The following is a 22,651-nucleotide window of genomic DNA, read 5'->3' on the forward strand; positions in this document are numbered from 1 at the left end:
TGATCCAGCAGATGTTGGCAATTTGATCTCTGATTCCTCTGCCTTTTCTAAATTAAGCTTGAACATCTGGAAGTTCACAGTTCATGTACTGTTGAAACCTGGCTTGGAGAGTTTTGAGCATTACTTTACTAGCGTGTGAGATGAGTGCAATTGTGCAGTAGTTTGAGCATTCTTTAGCATTGCCTTTCTTTGGGAGTGGAATGAAAACTGACCTTTTCCAGTCCTGTGGCCACTGCTGAATTTTCCAAATTTTCTGGCATATTGAATGCAGCACTTTGACAGCATCATCTTTTAGGATTTGAAACAGTTCAACTGGAATTCCATCACCTCCACTAGCTTTGTTTTTAGTGATGCTTCCTAAGGCCCACTTAACTTCACACTCCAGGATGTCTGGCTCTAGGTGAGTGATCATATCATCATGATTATCTGGGTCGTGAAGATCTTTTTTGTATAGTTCTTCTGTGTATTCTTACCACTTCTTCTTAATATCTTCTGCTTCTGTTAGGTCCATACCCTTTCTGCCCTTTATTGTACCTATCTTTGCATGAAATTTTCCCTTGGTGTCTGAAATGTTCTTGAAGAGATCTCTAGTTTTTTGCTTTCTGTTGTTTTCCTCTATTTCTTTGCATTGATCACTGAGGAAAGCTTTCTTATCTGTCCTTGCTGTTCTTTGGAACTCTCCATTCAAATGGGTATATGTTCTTGTTAGTTACCTATTTTATACATTCAAAAGGAATGGAATTGGGTCATTTGTAGAGATGTGGTTGGACCTAGAGACTGTCATACAGAGTAAAGTAAGAAAGAGAAAAACAAATATCGTATATTAACACATATATGTGAAATCTAACCTGTTTGCAAAGCAGAAGTCATAATAGAGAAACGGGCCACCAGGTTTTAAGTGGTGATTATCCACTAGTCATTCCCAAACTTTGGCATCATTTAATGTAGTTTTATATATTTATCTAAAATAAGAATCCAATGTAACTTCTTTTCAGGATAAGTTGATATATATGTTATACAACTACTCTAACATTTTTGTTTTGTGTATTTTTTACATTTGAAATGTGAGCCCACCAGTAAATTTTTTTAGTAGGATAATGACAGGCTGCAACAAGGAAGAATCACCATAGAAGAATTTAGAGCAATTTATCGAATTATTACATACAGAGAAGAAATTATTGAGATTTTCAACACGTATTCTGAAAACCGGAAAATTCTTTTAGAAAAGAACCTGGTCGAATTTTTGATGCAAGAGCAGTATACACTTGACTTCAGTAAAAGTATTGCTTCTGAGATCATTCAGAAATATGAGCCTATTGAAGAAGGTATGCTTGTACTTCAAAGTTTTATCAAATATTTATGTGCAAACTTTTTTATTAATAGCAGTTATCAAATTCAAACTTGATTGGGTCAAATTTCTTCTGGGTAATATTACATATTGACAGTTTTAATTTTTTAACTTACAGACAGTGTACATATCTTTTAGAAAGCTATGTTGTATAACCACGACTTTCTTTCATTGTCTAGCTCCTTCCTTTTAAATGTTTCTGTATCTCTCAAGTGTTTAGAGATGAACTTAGGCAGGGAAAACAAGATGAAGATCGTATTATAATAAATACCATCATGGAAGAAAGGGTCCTGATATTCATTAATAAGATAAAAAGCCAGGTGTAGGCAGTTTTCCATTTTTATGTATTATTGACAAAGTATAGAATATTAAATTAGCTAAATGAAAACAGTTCTAGGGAAGAGATAAAACATTGTAAAATCACTCATTTCTCTGTTGTTTACACTTAATTGTCTACAACATTTCATAAACATTAAAACATTTTTGCTTTTCTTTCATTTTCCTATGCAATCATCTGGTTTAAGTCCAATGACCGTTTTGGCTAGTGATCTCTTGTATAGTTTTTAATCTTTGTCTCATCTTTAATGGGTAAAGCACTTCAATTTTTTCCATTTATACTTGTTTTTAAATAAAATAATAAAGACATAATATAAACAATATTCATATAGTTGCAGAAAAAGCGCTATTAAAGCATGCTATTTAACCCTCCAGAGATTAATAGAATAGCTCAGAATATTTATTTAACAAGGGATATATGAAAGCGCAGGGCTTCTCAGGAGGCACTACTAGTAAAGAACTCACCTGCCAATGCAGGAGACATGAGATGTGAGTTCAATCCCTGGGTCGGGAAGATCCCCTGGAGGAGAGCATGGCAACCCACCCCAGTATTCTTGCCTGGAGAATCCCATGGACAGTCTGGCAGTCTACAGTCCATGGGGTCACCCAGAGTCAAACAAGATGAAGCGACTTAGCAGGCATGCACGCATGTGAAAGCCTGAGTTCTGCCTTTGCAAACTGGTTTATGGCTACCAGTGCTTAACATATGATGATATGGGTTCTAACCACAGAAAGCATTCCTTCATGGACTTATACATTCCTGATTTACTGAAGTATTTATTGGTGGCAACCAAGCATGGTTCTAGGGGCTGAGGATATAGTGGAGAACAAGGCAAACTAGGTCTTATATTCCTGATAAGGGTTGGAATGAGACTGACAATAAATAATTAAACATACAAATAGATAGTTTCAGAGAGTACTATGTACTGTGAAAAAAAATAAAATAGAGAGTAGACAACCCACAAGGTCTAGCTCAGGTGAATGTTTAGGAGAGTCCTTCATGGGGAATGTAACATTTGAGCTGAGACAAAAATGATGAGAAAGAATTAGTCATGTGACAAAATGGGAGAAGGGTCTGAGGTCTAGGCAAGGGAAGTGTTGGCCCTGAGGTGGAGAAGCAAGGAACAGGAGGAAGACAGTGTGGTTCAAACCTGGAAAGACAGGCAGGGATCAGATCATGTTGGTCTCATTGGTCATAAGCTAGATTTTGACTCATGACTCAGTACCACATAAAGACTTTGGATGCTCCTAAGCATCGTTGTGGTAAGACTGAAGATAGTCCTAGTAAGAGTTTGATCTCCATTAAAACTTGCAAGTTTGCAGCAAGATAAAGAGCTTGTATCAGAACGTAAAACAAGTACATCTCTAAGCACATCTGACGAGTCCAGATGCTGAGTCTTTCCTTTCAATTGCAAAGACTTTCCCTAAGAAAGTAGTGAATTGATTTACGTTTTGGTTCAAGCTCTTTATATCATTGCCACCTGGAAACAACCAGTTTCACAGACATGCACTTTATGGCCCTGTTCCAGTGAAGATTTTTAAAACACTTACTTTGGAATTGTTACCTGCAGGTGGTAAATTAAATGATTGTTGTTTAGTCGCTAAATTGTGTCTGACTCTTTTGTGACCCCATGGACTATAGCCCACCAGGCACCTTTGTTCATGGGATTTCCCAGGCAAGAATACTGGAGTGGGTTGCCATTTCCTTCTCCAGGAGATCTTCCCAACCAGGGATCGAACCCATGTCTCCTGCACTGCAGGCGGATTCTTCACAGTTTAAGCCACCAGGGAAGCCCAACTTAAAAGGTACAAATGCATGGTGGGATGGTGCCACTGACATTTTGGAATTGTGTTTACATTTTAACTATAATATTATACTGTTTATCCATTTCATCTTTTGAGTCTTCCTCTGCTTCCATTCAGATAGTTTTACACACAGGCAAGACCACTCATTTCATTTACATGGCTACTGATCACTTTAGAGACTTATTGGGGCCAATTTGAATTATGGACTTATAGTCCCAAATGCTGCTAGGTTTCTCAAGCTTGTCCCATAGTTATATGTGACATGTACCAAATGAGGAGACTCTCATTTTATTTTAAATATAAAAATCCATCAGATTAACTATCATCTCAGTCTGGTAGTTTTTAAGGGCATAACATGAGTTTGTTTTCTAGTCCATTACCAAAGATATTTACTTAGTTAATAGTTCAAAGAGCTATAAGCCAATCACTGGTAATTGCACTGGGAAAGAGAATAAATTCATGCAAATCATGACAATTACTATATATGAAGCATTTGCCCCATACACTTGCATGTTTCTAATTTGCATAGCTTTGAAACAGAGAGTTTAGTTTGCATCACTATAAACATTTAATGTATTTTCTTCTAGCTTTCATTTTTTTAAAGTAAGATTGTAATAGCATTTTGAATGCTGGCTTTTTTGTTTTTATGATATCATAAACATTTACTCAATGTCACTATGTATTTTTTTCTGATACATTATTCGTAATGGCTGCTTAGTATTATATCATATTTTGAGATTTAATCTCTTTCCTCTACTCTCCCCATTTATTTCCTTTTATAAATAATGCTAGTGTGAGCATTCTTGCACATCAAGCTTTGTCTGAGTCTCAATTTCTGTAGTTTAAATTCCCAGAAATAAAATTCTTTGCCAAGGACCACTCTCTAAAGAGAATACTCACACCACCTTTTAACATGAGGCAACCTGAGTTATCAGCAACAAAAGCAACAGTAACTAACCTTTATAGATCTAATATACAGTGCTAGTATGCATGAATGAATGTTATGATTACCATCATTCCTAAGACAGGGAGAGGTTAACAGGCTCGTCATATAACAAATAAATGAATTTAACCCAAGCTGTCTTATTCCAGAGCCAGTATTCTGCTTAAATAGATAATTTTGGTATATATGATACTGAGCAAAAAATTTCACAGATCATTTGCTAAAAATAATAATATGCATGCAATAATAATAAATGACTCAATGATTCCATTCATAAGAATGCACGCAATAGAAACATGTACATATTTGCACCAAAAGATATATACTGGTTATTTATAGCAGTATAGTTTTGTAAATAGCCCCAAACTGGAAATTATCTAAATGCTCATCAAGAATAGAATTGATAAATTGTGGTATATTCACACAATGGAGAGCTATACAAAAATAGGAATAAAAAATATCTGTGTGCCACTATAAGAATAAATCTTATAAACAATGTTGAGCAAAACAAACCAGTCACAAAAAATACATATTGTGTGAGTTCATTTATGTAAAACACAAAAACTAAAGAAAACTAATCTATGCTTCTGGAAGCCATACCATTGAATATACTTGGCAGTTGGGGGTTGGGGTATGGAGGAAGACTAGAAAGTTAGCAGGCGGCAGTCTTCTGGGATGCTGTCATATTCTGTTCTTTGACCTTGGTGTTGGTTACATGGATGGTTAACTTGTGGAAATTCATGAATCTGTGACACATGTCCTTGTATGTATTTCTTGTATGTATTTTAATTATTTTAAAAAATGTTTTTAACAGTAGGTCCTAGTTGGTTATCTATTTTAAATATAGTAGTCTTGTATATATTTTTTAAACATTAAAAAACAGAGATGATTAAGTAATATTTAATCTCATTAAATGTTGATATGAAAGAACTAAAAATAAAAACCTTAGAAAAATTTGTTTCCAAAGAAACTTAGAATAGATTAGTGTTAATTCTAAATGAATACTTTAGAAACATGCTCTACTACTAAGTTTAAAGTGAAATGTAATTTTTATACTATTTATGGTATTTCTGCATTCTTTTTATTTTTTATAGTTAAACAAGCACACCAGATGTCATTTGAAGGTTTTAGAAGATTCATGGATTCATCTGAATGTCTGCTATTTAATAATAAGTGTGATTATGTTTACCAAGATATGACTCATCCATTGACTGATTATTTTATTTCAAGTTCACATAATACGTACTTGGTATCTGACCAGTTATGGGGACCAAGTGACCTTTGGGGATATGTAAGGTATTTCTTTTGATTTTTGAATCCATTACATTTTTAAAATGTTTGAAAGTTCTTAGTGGTTTCTACCCTAGTAGGCTGTAATTCCCAGTAAAGGAAGGCAATGCATGTTACAAAAACTGTAGGGTGGAGAAATTTTGATTGGTGCATATCTTGAATATCCAACCTTTGGGTGGTTGTATACTTTATTCAGTGTATGTTATCATGCATGTGTGCATGCATGCTAAGTTGCTTCAGTCATGTCTGACTTTGTGTGACGCTATCGACTGCAGCCCACCAGGCTCCTCTGTCCATGGGATTCTGCAGGCGAGAATACTGGAGTGCATTGCCTTGCCCTCCTCTAGGGGATCTTCCTGACTCAGGGATCAAACCTGTGTCTCTTACATCTCCTGCATTGGCAGGTGGGTTCTTCACCATCAGTGCCACCTGGGAAGCCCTTATCATGCACTGCCCTTCTAATCCTGTCTGCCAACCTCCTCTCCCTCGTTATTGGCCCTCTGAAATTTCCTGAACAATTTGGATATTTTGTGTGGGAAAAATGTGAAGAAGGCTTTTAAAATCTTATTTAGCTATTCAGAGCATCCTGTACTTTAAAGAAAAATATGGTCAAAATTAATTCTCAGCTATCTCCATGCCAAAAGAAAAAAAGTAGCATTTATAGATAATAGTACATATGTTTATGTGTCAGCCGACTTACATAGATTAAAGGCAGTCTATGCTGCACCTTTAATTTTGTTTTCTACAATGTATCATACTGTTCATACCAATTTAGCCTTCAGCTTTAGTTTAGTCAGTCAGCTGAAGATACAGTGGTGAGCAAGATTTTCAAAGTGGTTACACTCATTTGTTCATGAGAATAGATAGATAATAAAGAGGGAAACAAATCAGTATTTCCAGGGACTGAATCATATGAACTAGGGTAATGTGATAGAAGGTAATTGTGGGGTAAGGGATGCTTCTTTAATTGAAGGTTCAGGAAAGGCTTCTCAAGAGAGTATAGCTGTGGTCTGACTGAAAATAAAGAAGAAGTTTCAGATTAGTAGGAAGGGAAGAAGTAATAATGCTTGGCATGTTTACAAGAGAGAAAGACAGCAAGTATGGGTATAAATGAATGAATGGAGAAGGAAGAGAGGTGAATTAGAGGAAATAGACAAGTTTATGAGGATCTTGAAGACCATGGAAGGGAGAATGGATTTTTTCTGGTTGCATAGGGAAGTCATTGGAGGGGTTTTCCTTAGGAAAATATCATAATTTGATTTATTCTTTACTGTGGAGGAAAGACTGATGGTGAAAGAATGGGGGTAGAAGATGCTTTGGGAAAATATTGTAGCAGTCCAGGGATGATGGTGATCTAAATGGTTAATTCATGAGGCAGCATTTGAGATACATGGTTGAATTTGAAATATTTTAGGGAGACAGAGCCAACAAGGTGATTTACCAGGCAATTTGAAGAGAAGTATGAGGGAAAGGGGATATCAGGATTTTGGACCTGATAACCTAGAATGTGATGACATTATGGGCAGGGATGGGGAAGCCATTGTAGGGTGTGATTCAAAAGCAAAAGTTCCCTGTTGTCCATGTTCAGTTTGAGATATCAATTAGTTATCAAAGGGTTAGGCTAGATAGTCAGTTGGATATATGTGTCTGGGGTTTAGAAGAAGTATCCAGGTTGGAAAAATAAGCTTGGAAGCCCTTGGCATATAGATGGCATTCAAAGCTATGTGATTAGGTGATATTACTTAGGAAAAATCATAGAAAAGATATCTTATAATCCAATGATAACATCAAACTTACAAATTAATATTGCTTCTATAATTCAAAATCTAAGTAAATACATAAATCCACAAATTCAGAAATATACCCCCTTAAAATCCTGTAAGGATAAGCCCATTCATAGCTCTACAGAAATTTCTATTCATACCTCATTATATTTTTTTGAGAGAAAATGCACCTTTTCAACAGGTTGATTTAGAAATACAGAAAGTTAATTTTTAATTCTGAGAAAAGGTTCTACCCTTGTGAAAATTTAAAGTTAATTTAATTATATTTCTTCCTCTATTTCCTTACCCACTTATGAGAGATACAGTTTGATACAAGTCTTTCAAAATTCCTCTACTCGTGAGAGGTGGTGTAGAGTGATGTTTACCTATTAATATTTAAGTTTCTGATGCTGGTCTTTCCCCCCAGTCCCTCATTTGTTAATTACCTGATGGGTATAACATTTTTTATGTCTCAGTTTCCTCCTCTTTAAAAGAGAAAAGCCAATATTAACTGCATTAAAGATTTTAATTCATGAAACCCCCCTTAGATTTATTTAAGTGGAGAATTTCTTTATTGAGCGAGAAATTTTTCATGATTCATTCCCACATTTCATTATTCACTCATTTCACTCAGTGTGAAATAGTGAAAAGTGGCCTCCACACCGCCACTGAGAGATAGCAAGCTTTCTCTTACAAGCTTCTGAGTAAAGGGTTTGGCGTGACACAGTGCAAACCCCTCATTTTTTGCTGGGGACCAAAATAAGTAGCTAAAGATTGGCTTGATCATGGATAGAATTAAACCTATCTAGAGATGTAGCAAGAAGCAATATTTTTAAGGTTGTCCTCCATGAAAAAAATTTTTTCTATAAAACCACAGAGGGTTTTGATCTACTAGTAGGCAATAAAACCCAGGTAGTATATGGTTAAAAGTGAAAGTGAAAGTCACTCAGTTGTGTTCGACTCTTTGCTACCCCGTGGACTGTATAGTCCATGGAATATGGTTAAAGGTATAACCTATAATCCAGGAGTGACAATTTATTGTGTTTAAATTTTACTAGTGCCCTTGTGAAAGGATGCCGCTGTCTGGAAATTGACTGCTGGGATGGATCACAAAATGAACCTGTTGTGTATCATGGCTATACGTTCACCAGCAAGCTTCTGTTTAAAACTGTCATCCAAGCGATACACAAATACGCATTCCTAGTATGTGCATGCCTTTGTTAAATCACAGTTATTTAAACATAAGATAATTTAATTCTTTCAAAATCCTATAATGCTTGGCCTTAGTTTAGATCAGTGACATTTCAACTGTCAGTTATGATCCATTAGTTGGCAGCAAAATCCATGTAGTACGTATCATTATGTGTGTATGCTCAGTCATATCCGACTCTTTGTGACCCCATGGACTGTAGCCCATCAGGCTTCTCTGTTGATGGGATTTTTCAGGCAAGAATGCTGGAGTGGGTTACCATTCCCTTCTCCAGGGAGTATATCATTAAAAGTAGATTTATTAAAACAGATCTCAGGTAGGAAGGTACATGTAGTTTCATGGAACTTTTTGTTTAATTATGTAATTATATTACATGTGTGTATATGTATGCATGCATGTGTATTGTATCATAATGTAAATTATATTTCTTACCACGAGTTGTGGCCAAAAAGTTTGAGAAATACTATTCTATTTAATAGTAAATATTTTACCAACATTCAGATATTTTACTTTTAAGACACAAATGTCAAAAATATATTATCTCAACTTTTGGCATATTTTATGCTATGATGGCAGTTATTTATACAGAAAAGAATGTTGAACAGTTTACTTTGGATTTCAAAATTATTATTAAATTTATTAAGTTAAAGATTCAAAGATCTAATTCTTTCTTTCTAAAGCTTCTAATTCAGTTTAAAAATACTCATCTGTAAATTGAGCAGATTTTAATAGTCACTGAATTTTGAATAATACTTGATCCCATTGACAAGCTTGGTTAATTGAGTACCTTCAGACATTTTAAATTGTGTTTTTAAACTTAGTATAGTATATTTGATTTATTTCTTAAGTACTTCAATTGTAGTGTAATTGAAGAGATTTAACAAAATCTAAGTACTTAATGTCTATTTAATAAATTAAACTTACAAAGTTGAAAAACCTAAGGTTTTTTTAGCTTGGTCAATGTATTATATGTAAACAGAAGCCTAACTTAAAATCACATACTTAGATTAATTGTTCCATTATATATTAGAGTATAAAATACTAAATATTCATAAAATATTTTAAAATTTATCATAATATAAAACCTTAATATATGGCATTGATTCTCTTAGACATCTAATTTCTGATTTTTAAATTTATCCAAACTTCTCCTTTGAATTTTACACCAATGTAGACAACGTCCTACTTGACATTTCCACTTGTATGTTTAATAGCTACAGTTAACATATTTCAGCTTGAGCTCCAGATCATATCCCTCTTTTTCCTAGTCCCACTTTTCCTATGGCCTTTTCCATCTCAGTTAATGACAACTGTGTTTGGCCTAAATCATTATTGTCCACTTTAATGTTCCCTTCTTTTCTCTCTAAACCCTCTATATGTTCTACAGCAAATCCTCCTGGCTCTACTTTCAAAACATACACTGAATTTAATCCCTTTCCCCCATTCTCACTGTCACTCTCCTAGTCAAGCACCATCACCTCTGACTTGCATTATTGCAATGGCTTCTTATCAAGGGTCTCTGCTTGTCTCCCTCCTCTTCTGCAGTTTCATCTTAATATAGCAGAGTGACTTTTTGATAAGTCAAATCATGGCATTCCACTTTTCAAACTCTTTAATTCCACTCAAAATAAAAGTTAAGGTCTGTACCATGACTCCCAAGGCCCCACATGACCTGTTCACCATTACCTCCCTGACGTCTTCTACTCCTCTCTCCCCTGTTCATGTGGCCATTTTGGCCTCCTTACCTCTTTTCAGACCCATCTCAAAGCCTTTGCACTTGCTGTTCCCTTCATCTGAACTACTCTTCCCAAATGTTTTTGTATCAAACTCTCCCACTTCATTCAGGGTGGATAACTGAGGGAATAAAAGGAAATAGAGACAGTCTGAAAATTCAAAGGCCGTGCAAGGATGGACAGACATCTACAACTTCTAAGACTCCAAAGAGTATGTGATGGAATGAAAAAAAAAAGGCTTTGAAGAGACTCAATTAAACTTCTCAGTTGGACACAGTGACAGTTTTTCAGCAAAGATTAGACTGAAGTTTAGACTTTCTACTCAACATAGTTGCCATTAACTTGGGGATAAGAGAGTGATGAAATAAAATACACTTGATATCTATGGCCCAGAAAGAACTTTGAGTATAGGTACCAGCACATGTGATTTACTAGAAACAAGCATATATGAAATTGTGGTTTTTGAGGGCAATTGCTAAAAACAAAAGATAAGTCTGACTTGTTAGGGGAACCTTAAAACCACCCTTAGTCAGAAAGCGAGCTGCAAAAGTTGTTTGGCTTTAAGAAAAGCCGGCTCCTCGGTTCACACTTCAGATATGGCCAAGGAGGATAAAGACAAGATGATCTTTGCAGAGGATGGAACAAAAAGCACAGAAGACAATGAGCTCTTTCCAGTGAGTGAAGTCAGGGCCTAATTGAGAAATCCATTTGCTAGGCCTTCACTTTGCCTAAACTCAAAATCACTTATTATATTTGGGAAAAAATATTTACACTCTTCTCTTGATATTAGACTTAAGCTTATATATGTATAAATGAAAGTGAAAGTATTAGTTGCTTAGTTGTATCCAACTCTTTGTGACCCCATGGACTGTAGCCCAGCAGGCTCCTCTGTTCAAGGAATTCTCCAGGCAAGAATACTGGAATGAGTTGCCATTCCTTTCTCCAGGGAATCTTCCTGACCCAGGGATTGAACTTGGGTCTCCACAGGCAGATTCTTTACTGTCTGAGCCACCAGAGAATCCCTATATATATGTGGGCATTTACAAGAAGATCATTTTGTAGGCTGAATAAGCCCCAAAGATACTAGATTCTAATTCCTGGAACCTGTAACTGTTACTTTATTTCTTAAAAGGATCTTTGCAGATGTGATAAGTTAAGAATCTTGAGATGAGACACCACCCTGAATTATCTGGATGGGTCCTAAATGCCAGTATCATATCCTTATTCGTGGGAGGCAGAGGGAGATTTGACACACAACAGAGGAAGAGGCAGTGCGAAGACACTGGAGTGATATGAGCACAAGCCAAGAAATGTTGGCCACCACCAGAAGCTAGAAGAGGCAGGGACCAGAACCTGCTGTCCCTAGAACCTGCTGACATCTTCATTTTAGCCTGTGAAACTGATTTCAAAATCTCGGCCTCTGCAATTGTGAAAAGATAAATATCTGTTGTTTCATGAAACCTAATTTATGGTAATTTGTTACAGCAGCCGTAAGAAATTAATAGCCTCAGACTTAATATGGTATGTTATATGCAATATGACATATGACATATATATCAAAGGTCTATAATAATTCAGCAGACCTTGCAATTCCTTTTCTTGTTACTGTAAATTGGCAAATGTGCCCTGAAAAGTATATGTGGAAAGAAAGAAAATAATTTTGAATAAGATCTCCAAATGAGTGGTATTCACTATTTTGTGACAAATTTAAAAGTTACAGTGGTGACTAAAGGCAGAAAATACTTTTGTAGAGTCACTTTTAACCCACTCCAGTATTCTTGCCTAGAGATTCCCATGAACAGAGGAGCCTGGTGGGCTACAGTCCATAGGGTCACAAAGAGTAGACATGACTGAAGTGACTTAGCATACACACACACACACACACACACACACAGAAAGTTGCTTTTACTTACTAGATATTCTTTCTTATTAAAACCTGGAAATATCTTTGTTTCTAATTATAATGCAGTCAATTTTGATTATAGAGTTTAAAATAGAAAAAAGTAGAAAATTAACATTTTATCTAACATATCAGTGTTAAAGTTTTTCCTAAAAATATCAAAACATATATATGTACTTTATAAAGTAAAAATATAGAATCTTACTTTTTGGCAACTTGTTTTTCTTCATAAGACTAGATCATAGATACCTTATTTCTATAGCAGTATATATATAGCTCTACTTCCTTTGTGACAGATCTTTATCATTCCTTTATGTGAATATGCTATAATTTATTTTTTAAAAAATGGGAGTTTTAACAAATTTATTTAAACTGTTAGGAGTTTCAGTTTTTTCCCTATATTTTAAGTACAACTAGAACTAGTTTACCTTTTTATACAGATTTAATGTTCCTGTTTTGTCAGACTCAAAAGTATTTTCAGTTTAAAGAATAGGTAATTATTTTGCTAAGGTACTTAACATTAGAAGTTAGTTTTAAATCAGTTAAGTGCTTATATTAATTGCATTAAAGTTATTGAGCAGTTTTGATTAATTGTGGTAATGGTTAATTTTTTTAGGCATCTGAGTACCCAGTGGTGCTCTCTTTGGAAAATCACTGCTCCCCTTCCCAACAAGAAGTGATGGCCGACAGTTTGCTCGCTACTTTTGGGGATGCCTTGCTGTCATATACGCTTGATAAATTTTCAGACAGACTACCTTCACCAGAGGTAATATTTTGTCTGAGAAGCTCAGGCTAAGAAAAAGCCTGCTGCTATTATACTGGCCAATGAAACTGAGCTAGAGATCAATGAAAAATGCTTAGTTTTAATTATAGTGGTGTATCTTTGCAATGTGTTTCCTAGGAAATAGCCCGTGAGCATTTAGGTGAATATATTTTGATAAAAAGGATAGTCTAGTGTAGTGTTAGTTGCTCAGTTGTGTCTGACTCTTTGCAACCCTATGGACTGTAGCCCACCAGGCTCCTCTGTCCATGGGATTCTCCAGATAAGAATACTGGAGTGGATAGCCATTCCCTTCTGCAGGGAATCTGCCTGAACCAGAGTTCAAACCCAGGTCTCCTGCATTGCAGGCAGATTCTTTACCATCTGAGCTACCAGGTAGATCCCTTGGTTTCTATTAGGTTTTTAGGAATATGGAAAAAGGAGTTACATATATTACTACTGTGGGCAAATTGAAAATATGATGAAAGACTTTTCAATGACCATGACAAGTGCAAATTTACCTGTCCATGTATAATTGTATCTCTTTCAAATTGTTTCTGTAGGCATTAAAATTCAAAATATTAGTTAGAAACAAGAAAATAGGAACCTTACGTGAAACCCTTGAAAGGAGAGGTTCTGATGTGCATGGGCAGGTAGAGGAGTTTGAAGAAGAGGAGGAGGTAGAACAAGAGGAGGATGGAAGTGGTGCCAAACAACCAGTGAGTGTTTTTCGAGATGATTTGGAAGAGGAAGAACAGTCGAAACGGGTGGTTGGAATCCCACTCTTCAGGAAAAAGAAGGTGAGGCAATGTTTTGTGAAAATCTTACAAGTGATTGAAAAGTTGTTTTATTTTTTTGTTAGTTGAGAATTTTAAAAACTTTTTGGAGGAAAACATCTTTTTCCTACTTGTCATCACTTTAGTCTATCATTTAAAATTTATTTGGGAAAAATTAGCAGTGGAAAAGAAATTTTAGAAGTTGTTATCTCTTTCCCTGTGTTAGCTGTTCGTAAATTCTTTCTCTCTACAGCCAACAAATATTAGGCCTTCTTATATATTAGACATTGTGCAGTGTACATAAGATAGTGTCTCTGCCCTGAAGGAGAGCTTACTGTCAGAGACAAGAAAATCACTGTTTATATTATATAGTATTTTAAGTATACAAGTTAACATGACAAAGGAAGGTATACAAGGTGGCAAGCAATACAAAACTAATTCAGCTGGTTTAAGTAAAATATGAATTAATTCAGCTGGTCCATAGAACTGAAACATTCAGGAAAGGGAATCTAATTTCAGGAATGATTGGTTAAAGTGTATTAAGCAAAGTCCACAGAATTTTCTTTTTGCCAACTTTGGCCCCACCTTCCTGATATGGGTGCAAGCCTTTGCAAAGCTTCAGTTTTACATGCTTTCAGATTCATATCTGAAAGTTCTGTCTATCTTTCAGCTGACCAAGCCGACTCCTTTTGGATCACAGTACGCTGGCTGTGATCCAAGCATGCACACATGCCTAAGTTGGTTACTGTTGCCAGGGGAATGCACTCTGCTTAGCCATACCCACTCCACATGATCGACACTTAAGCACATGGATTGAGCATGGACGGGCAATGTTTTCCTGAAAAAAAAAAAACACTTTGGAAGAGGCTAACAGAAGTGCAGAGAATACAGATTCTGGGCTGGAAAAGTGTACAATAGTGTACTATACAGCAGAAGTTATTCCAAAATGTTAGATCACATTGGAAATAGTATAAAATTCCTGAGCTTGTAAAATTCATGAGACTAAACTAAGACCTTTGGGAAAAGGAAATAGAAATAATTGCCACCTTTAGTACTTACTTCATGAATTGGGATTTTAGGTTTAAATTGCCTGGTAAGTAACATCAAATGCTATTATAATAGAACATATTTACATCGACCCAATCCAAATAGTTTTTGAGGATATAATCTTATGAAAAAACTAAAATCATTGAATTGGAAGAGTATTTTCTTTATTGGAAAAAGAATTTTTCAAATGATTAGTGCAAAATTGTGAAATTATTGTTTTGTTTTGTTTTTTTTTTTGCACCACAAAGATAAAAATATCTATGGCCCTATCTGATCTTGTTATTTATACTAAAATTGAGAAGTTCAAAAGTTTTCATCATTCAAATCTATATCAACAATTTAATGAAAGCAACTCTATTGGGGAGTCCCAAGCCCGAAAACTTACAAAGCTGGCAGGTAAATTCTTATAATTCAAATAGATGAGGTGTTTAAACAAGTTATATTCACTTTTAAGATGTCAAAATTTGTCAATGATGTTCATAAAACTATGTTCCAATCCAATTTCAACATATTTAACAGATTTTAAAAAGGGTTATATGCCTCAGGTCACTTTACATTTTATTTCACAGAACTGAACCATTAATTTACTTCTCTAAGTCACGCAAGTTTGCTTGAGAATGTCCAGTATGGACACTTTGTTGGGAGGAGCTGTGGTGAGCAGTTTATATGAGAGAGTAGTGAGTGACAAGATTGCAGAGGTAGGCAAAGCTAAATTACAAGAAACTTGAACTTTGTAAGTGAGCAGAAGATTGAAATCTCAGGAGTTACATGATCCCTTGTATGTTTCTGAAAGATGCCTCTGTTAGCAGCATAAGAGTGATGCTGGCTGTAAGGAGGAGATGATAAATGCTTGTTGTTTTTCAGTCACCCATTTGTGTCGGACTCTTTTGAGACCTCATGAACTGCAGCATGCCAGGCCTCCCTGTCCTTCACCATCTCCCGAAGTTGGCCCAAGTTCATGTCCATTGCATTGGTGATGCCATCCAGCCATCTCATTCTCTGATGCCCTCTTCTCCTTCTGCCCTCAATCTTTCCCAGCATCAGGGGCTTTTCCAATGAGTCAGCTGTTCACGTCAGATGACCAAAATACTGGAGCTTCAGCTTCAGCATCAGTCCTTCCAGCGAGTAATCAGGGTTGATTTCCCTTAAGATTGATTGGCTTATGGCAGTGAAATTGAAGCCAGGGTGAACTTTGTGGACATCTATGAATGAATGAATGCCTAGTCACTCAGCCGTGTCTGACACTTTGCGACTGTAGCCTGCCAGGCTCCTCTTTCTGTGGAATTTTCCGGCCAAGAATACTGGAGCAGGATCCTACTCCAGGGGATCTTCCCAACCTAGGTATCAAACCCATGTCTCTTCGGTCTCCTGCGCTGGCAGGATTCTTTACCACTAGCAGAAGTGGGCATCTATGAAGTAGAGATAAATAGACTGGAAGCTGCATCTCTAAAGTGAAGAAGAAAGTAAAAATGGTACCCAGACCAGGCTGCCAGATGGCTGTGTACCTACAGAGGAACCATTTGTCTCTGAATCTTGCTTTCATTGTCTCCAGACTCTAAATCTGAGGTGGGTTACTCTACGTGGTACAGCCTGAGATACAACTGTTAGGCCTGGGAAAAAGAATGGGAAGTGGACTCTACCTTGTTCTCAGACTTACATAGTGGGGAACATCATCAACTTGGAGCTTCCTTGGTGGCTCAGTCGTAAAGAATACAGCTACCAAAGGAGGAGACTCAGGTTTGATCCCTGGGTCAGGAGAATCCCCTGGAGAAGAAAATGGCAACCTACTCCAGTTCTTTCCTGGAAAATCCCACAGACAGAGGAGCCTGGTGGCTACAGTCCATGGGGTCACAAAAGAATCGGACACGACTTAGTGACTAAACAACAGTTATCAACTTAAAAAGGAATGGTCTGTTGGTAGGGGAAATTTTTTCTCTCTTACCCCTCTTGAGTTCTTGTGACTGGACTAGTAATAAAAGTGATGCCAGACATATTGACAGGAGAAAAAGAAACAAAATTTAATTCATAGAAATGAGACCCTAAGAAGTGACCAAAGTAGGCAGCTTTTATGCTTTCCAGACAAAGAAACAAATGTGTGAGAAACTGACAGGAAATTAGTGAAGAATCTCAACAGTTTGAGTTTGGGGTAGTAATTAAACAAGGCACCAGGTTTATTTTTATAGGCTTCTCAGCTCTGAATTCCCTATCATTGGTGGAAAGGATGTCCTACCTTCAGATACAGGGAGTGTACCTTTCACATGAGAGATTTATTTACTGTTTTGAAAGAGAAAGAAAAGAGGGAGAGTGTCCCTCTTGCACCGGCCATTGCTTAACTTTAATCCAAAATAATCGATATGCCACTGAGGCACATTTTGAGGCAGCCTATGCTGGGCCTCCACAGTCAATGAGAATAAGGTGACTTGCCATATCCTTTTTAAAAACTACAATCTACTATCTCATGTAGAAGCAGAAAAATCAGCACCTGCAAATCTGCAAATGAAAACTTGAGAAAAGCTCCTGGCTATTTGGGAATGCAGATTCTAATATATATGGTGGTTAACCTCATTGGGCTGGCCACCGGTGCTTTAGGGTTTTGAGGATGCTTTAACTCATCTCCTCAAAATGCCTGTTAGAAACACGCTGGATATTTTAGGGCTTTTCGGTTTTTGTTCTAAACTGAGGCTTGTGACCAAAAATCAATTCAGTAGCTCTACATGGCAGTTAATAGAATAGAATAGAATGAAATGGAATGGAATAAAATGGAATGGAATAGAATTAAATAATAGAATAGAGAAGAGTATATTGTATGCAGGAAACACAAATATTATTTTATAAAACTCTTGTGTGTGTGTGTGGTGTTGGATTGTGATATAAAGTATATTTTTACTGTGAAATATTGTGAATGGAGTTTGCATTTGACCTACTTTACTGGAGTCCATCATTTCAAACTATTGGGTGGTTTTTGTTGTTGTTCATGTGGTTGGGACTTCTGGGCACAGAAAAAGTGGTTATAATTCTCTCATTCTCATCATATTAAACACTTGCTCAGCATTTGAAAAGGGACTGAGTAGAGTCATAAAAGGTAACATCACCATTTCTTTGGAAAGAGTATAGAAGACTTTTCTTGAACTAAAAGTCAGTTCAGTTCAGTTCAGCCACTCAGTCATGTCCGACTTTTGTGACCACCTGGACTGAAGCATGCCAGGCCTTCCTGTCCATCACCAACTCCCAGAGCTTGCTCAAACCCATATTCATCAAGTTGGTGAGGCCATCCAACCATCTTATCTTCTGTTGTCCCCTTCTCCTCCTGCCTTCAATCTTTCCCTGCATCAGGGTCTTTTCCAGTGAGTCAGTTCTTCACATCAGGTGGCCAAAGTATTGGAGTTTTAGCTTCAGCATCAGTCCTCCCAGTGAATATTCAGGGTTGATTTACTTAAGGATTGACTGGTTGGATCTCCTTGCTGTCCAAGGGACTCTCAAGGGTCTTCTCCAACACCACAGTTCAAAAGCATCAATTCTTTGGTGCTCAACTTTCTTTATAGTCCAACTCTCACATCCGTACATGACTACTGGAAAAACCATAGCTTTGTCCAGACAGACCTTTGTTGGCAAAGTGACGTCTCTGCTTTTTGATATGCTGTCTAGGTTGGTCATAGCTTTTCTTCTAAGGAGCAAGCGTCTTTTAATTTCATGGCTGCAGCCACCATCTGCAGTGATTTTGGAGCCCAAGAAAATAAAGTCTCTCACTGTTTCCACTGTTTCCCCATCTATTTGCCATGAAGTAATGAGACAAGATGCCATGATCTTCATTTTCTGAATGTTGAGTTTTAAGCCAACTTTTTCATTCTCCTCTTTCACTTTCATCAAGAGGCTCTTTAGTTCTTCTTCACTTTCTACCATAAGGGTGGTGTCATCTGCATATCTGAGGTTATTGATATTTCTCCTGGCAATCTTGATTCCAGCTTGTGCTTCATCCAGCCCAGTGTTTCTCATGATGTACTCTGCATATAAGTTAAATAAGCAGAGTGACAATATACAGCCTTGACGTACTCCTTTCCCGATTTGTAATCAGTCTGTTGTTCCATGTCTGGTTCTAACTGTTGCTTCTTGACCTGCATGCAGATTTCTCAGGAGACAGGTAAGGTGGTCTGGATTCCCATCTCTTTCAGAATTTGCCACAGTTTGTTGTGGTCCACACAGTCAGAGGCTCTGGCATAGTCAATAAAGCAGAAGTAGATGTTTTTCTGGTATTCTCTTGCTTTTATGATGATCCAGTAGATGTTGGCAATTTGATCTCTGGTTCCTCTGCCTTTTCTAAATCCAGCTTGAACATCCGGAAGTTCATGGTTCACATACTGTTGAAGCCTGGCTTGGAGAGTTTTGAGCATTACTTTGCTAATGTGTAAGATGAGTGCAATTGTATTGTAGTTTGAACATTCTTTGGCACTGCCTTTCTTTGGGATTGGAATGAAAACCGACCTTTTCCAGTCCTGTGGCCACTGCTGAGTTTTCCAGATTTTCTGGCATCTTGAGTGCAGCACTTTCACAGCATCATCTTTTAGGATTTGAAATAGCTCAACTGGAATTCTATCACCTCCACTAGCTTTGTTTGATGCTTCCTAAGGCCCACTCGATTTCACATTCCAGGATGCCTGGCTCTAGTATATAATTAATGATTGGTCAAAGATGTACTGCAAGGAGGTTCATCATTGTTAAAATATAATAAACATCATTAATTTTATTATAAGGAAAAATCAGAAACAAGTTTTTATGTATGTGAATGCTTTTCAGTCATCTAAAAATAATATCATAGGTGAATATTATTGAAATGGAATGATTTTCATATTATCTTAGTGTTGGGGTCCTTTAATGGACTGGGATCTGGTGGTCTGGAGTCGACGATAAAATGAAAGACAGAAAGAAAGAGAGAGAGAGAAAGAAAGACACGGGTACCCAAGCCTCTGGTGGAGGAAGGGAAGGGTACCTTAATGATCTTTCTATGATTATATATATGCTGTGGTACAAGAAATTTCTTTTGACATTGATAAAGGTTAGAAAACCAAACGTACAGCAACTGTTACCAGGGAACAAGGGAATAATAATAGTCACAAGGTCAGGAGACAAACCATATCTTAAGAAAGAGGATCGAGACTAACTAGCTTTGTTGTAAGGAGAATGTTTACTGAAGGAGACCCGAGCCTGTCTCATTCCATGACCTCAGCCCTGGGAGTGGTGTTCCGTTCCACTGATAAGGGACAGAGGTTTTATGAGAAGCAGCACGTAGGAATCCTCCTGTTAAACATTCCCTGACAATTTGAGGATTCGTGAGAAACAGCATGTAGAAATCCTCCTGTTAAACATCTCCTGATATCTTACTAAGTCAAAAATGGAAGTTTATAAAAGAGAGTAAACAATAAGATTCAACTGAAGCATAAGTATATACCTATGTCAGAAGAATGGAACTATATATCCCAAGAGGTTATCAGGGTTATTAATAGAGTGATGAGATTATATATTGTTTTCTTATATTTTCTATTTGATTTTCTCATTTATCTAAAATAAATGTAAATTGCATTTGTGAAAACATAGCATGTTTAACTTTTAAGTCTCAGAAGTAACAAAATCAGGTTGAGGATATTTAGTGATCATTCATGTTTATCACTTTGTAGATGAAAAAAATTAAGACCCTGAAGAGTCCATGTTTCATCAAAAGGTAGACATCTAATGTAGGACTAGATAAGGAATCGTAACAGTTGGACACACAAAACACATTTGTTTATTTATTCTATTTAAATCACTTAAGATTCAAAACTAATTTATACTATTTACCATTATGGATGGTATTTTATTTTGGAATTTTATATGCTCTATGTCAAAGTGAAATTAACTTGAATGTGAGAAAAAGAAACATGTTATTCAGTTGTTTCTTTCTTCAAGTGAATGATTACATAAAATTGTATAATAATTATTTTCAATAATAGTGAATTACACCGTGAAACAAAAGCATGAATTTATTTTGATTTCCATGAATTGCAAATACTTTTGCCAAGACAGTAGACATCAAAATTGTAGAATTAAATAAATATATAGACATAGTAGTTTATTTGAAATATTTTGCAGTATTTTAATAAATTTGTTTTTCAGCCAGGGAATTTATTCTTCACACCAGGAGGTTCATTACCAGAGTATATCCCAAAGCAACAAGAGCTGACTCTTCTAATTTTAATCCTCAAGAATTTTGGAATGTAGGTTGTCAAATGGGTATGTTATATAGAATATTGAGGTTTTGGGGTTTTTTGTTTGTTTGTTTTTTTGCAAAAATAAGACAAAATAAGGTCATTTTGTGAACTAATAAAATATTAATGAAAAGAGCTTCCTTTGAAAAATTTTTGACCCTGGATGTTTTGGAGTCAAGCAATGATGAATCATTGATTTCAAGAGTTGAGTTTATTCTTAAATGGGTTTCGTAGGATAAATCTAGGTGAGGGTATAGACATGGAGGTTAAATTCATGAAGAGTTTGCATGGGAAGTGTAGGAAGGGGAAAAAGAAACTGAAAATGAATGTAAGAGGACAGTGAAGATCAAGTGCTTTGCATGAAAGATTTGATAAGGGCCTCTTCAAACCAAGTGACCTGAGCTTTTTGTACTTTAATCACTTCTGAATTCATAGTATTGAAAAATAAGTAATGAACTCTGTTATTTATCCTTGTCAGACCCTCCTTATTCCAAACTGATCAACTGGTATACCACTGGGACTAACCAATGAGAAAGTGCCAAGTGTTAACTCTTCTGTTACTGAACTGTGGCAAGGCCCATAGGTTTGCAGAGAGGGAACAATTGGGACCAGGATGGTAGAGTGGGCAGTGGGGGTCAGATGGTGGTACTGAATACCACCGGTGTCTGTTTACCAGGCTATATGAAGTTGTCTTTATATTTTAACAACAATTATCGCTCTGCCTGTTCCCTGCTTTCTCAAACTCAAGTGATAACAGTACCCCTTTAGACTTGAAAGTTCATGATACATTGGTGTCAACCCTTCCAGCATTTAATGTAGTGATTTTCTTTCCTGAATGTCATCTGACATGTTATCTGACATGTACATTGCTATTCTATAATCTGTGCTATGTGCCATTTTGATTTTTTAACTTAAAAGCTATAGAATAATTTACAGATTAAGTTTTGAAACTCACCTTCATCTGTTAATGTAGGCATGGCAACAGCAAATGTTTAAACATCATGAGTCATTTGGTGAACACTTGCTCTTAAAATGTTCAAAGATATATAATCCACGATTAGGTTTCACTCAACTGTTTAACTATGTTTCTTTAGATATTCCCTCATTTCCTGACAAGGTCAAAATACTCTTTTCCCTTACAGTGGCCTTAAATTTCCAGACCCCTGGTCTCCCTATGGATCTTCAAAATGGGAAATTTTTGGATAATGGTTGTTCTGGATATGTTTTAAAACCAAGCTTCCTAAGAGATAAAAAAACAAAGTTTAATCCACATAAAGTACCAATAGACAGTAATCCGCTCACACTTACAATAAGGGTAAGATTACTTTTACTTTTTTTTTCAGTTATGATATAAGCTAGATAGTACCCATTAATATTTTTAGTTCCATTGATTTTCCTTAATACCTTTTAAATTTCTGTTACTCTTTTAAGGTACTGTAGGTGGATGGTATTGCAGCATCTTGCCATATCTTTTTGTTGCCTTTTTGCATAAATGAAAAAATT

The 22,651-nt window shown here is 36.2% G+C and overlaps 1 protein-coding gene across 46 annotated transcripts in view; it reads left to right on the forward strand.

The window, feature by feature from the left end:
- The window catches only part of PLCZ1 (phospholipase C zeta 1), a 347,938-nt gene that overhangs the window by 304,096 nt on the left and 21,191 nt on the right, over positions 1-22,651 (forward strand). For 19 of the 46 annotated variants that reach the window (XM_081592293.1, XM_081592297.1, XM_081592295.1 and 16 more), the window contains 8 exons: positions 1,094-1,325; positions 5,528-5,729; positions 8,545-8,689; positions 12,946-13,095; positions 13,653-13,889; positions 15,161-15,308; positions 21,057-21,173; positions 22,291-22,463. In XM_081592293.1, the coding sequence (XP_081448419.1) occupies positions 1,094-1,325; positions 5,528-5,729; positions 8,545-8,689; positions 12,946-13,095; positions 13,653-13,889; positions 15,161-15,308; positions 21,057-21,173; positions 22,291-22,463 (1,404 nt within the window). Of the gene's footprint in view, positions 1-1,069; positions 1,326-5,527; positions 5,730-8,544; positions 8,690-12,945; positions 13,096-13,652; positions 13,905-15,160; positions 15,309-21,056; positions 21,174-22,290; positions 22,464-22,651 lie in introns of all 46 variants that reach the window. The other 27 variants (XM_081592321.1, XM_081592320.1, XM_081592316.1 and 24 more) reach the window with 8 other exon arrangements.

Source organism: Giraffa tippelskirchi, chromosome 4, assembly GCF_054371585.1.
Source record: "Giraffa tippelskirchi isolate mGirTip1 chromosome 4, T2T-mGirTip1v1.2.pri, whole genome shotgun sequence".
Taxonomy (NCBI): domain Eukaryota; kingdom Metazoa; phylum Chordata; class Mammalia; order Artiodactyla; family Giraffidae; genus Giraffa; species Giraffa tippelskirchi.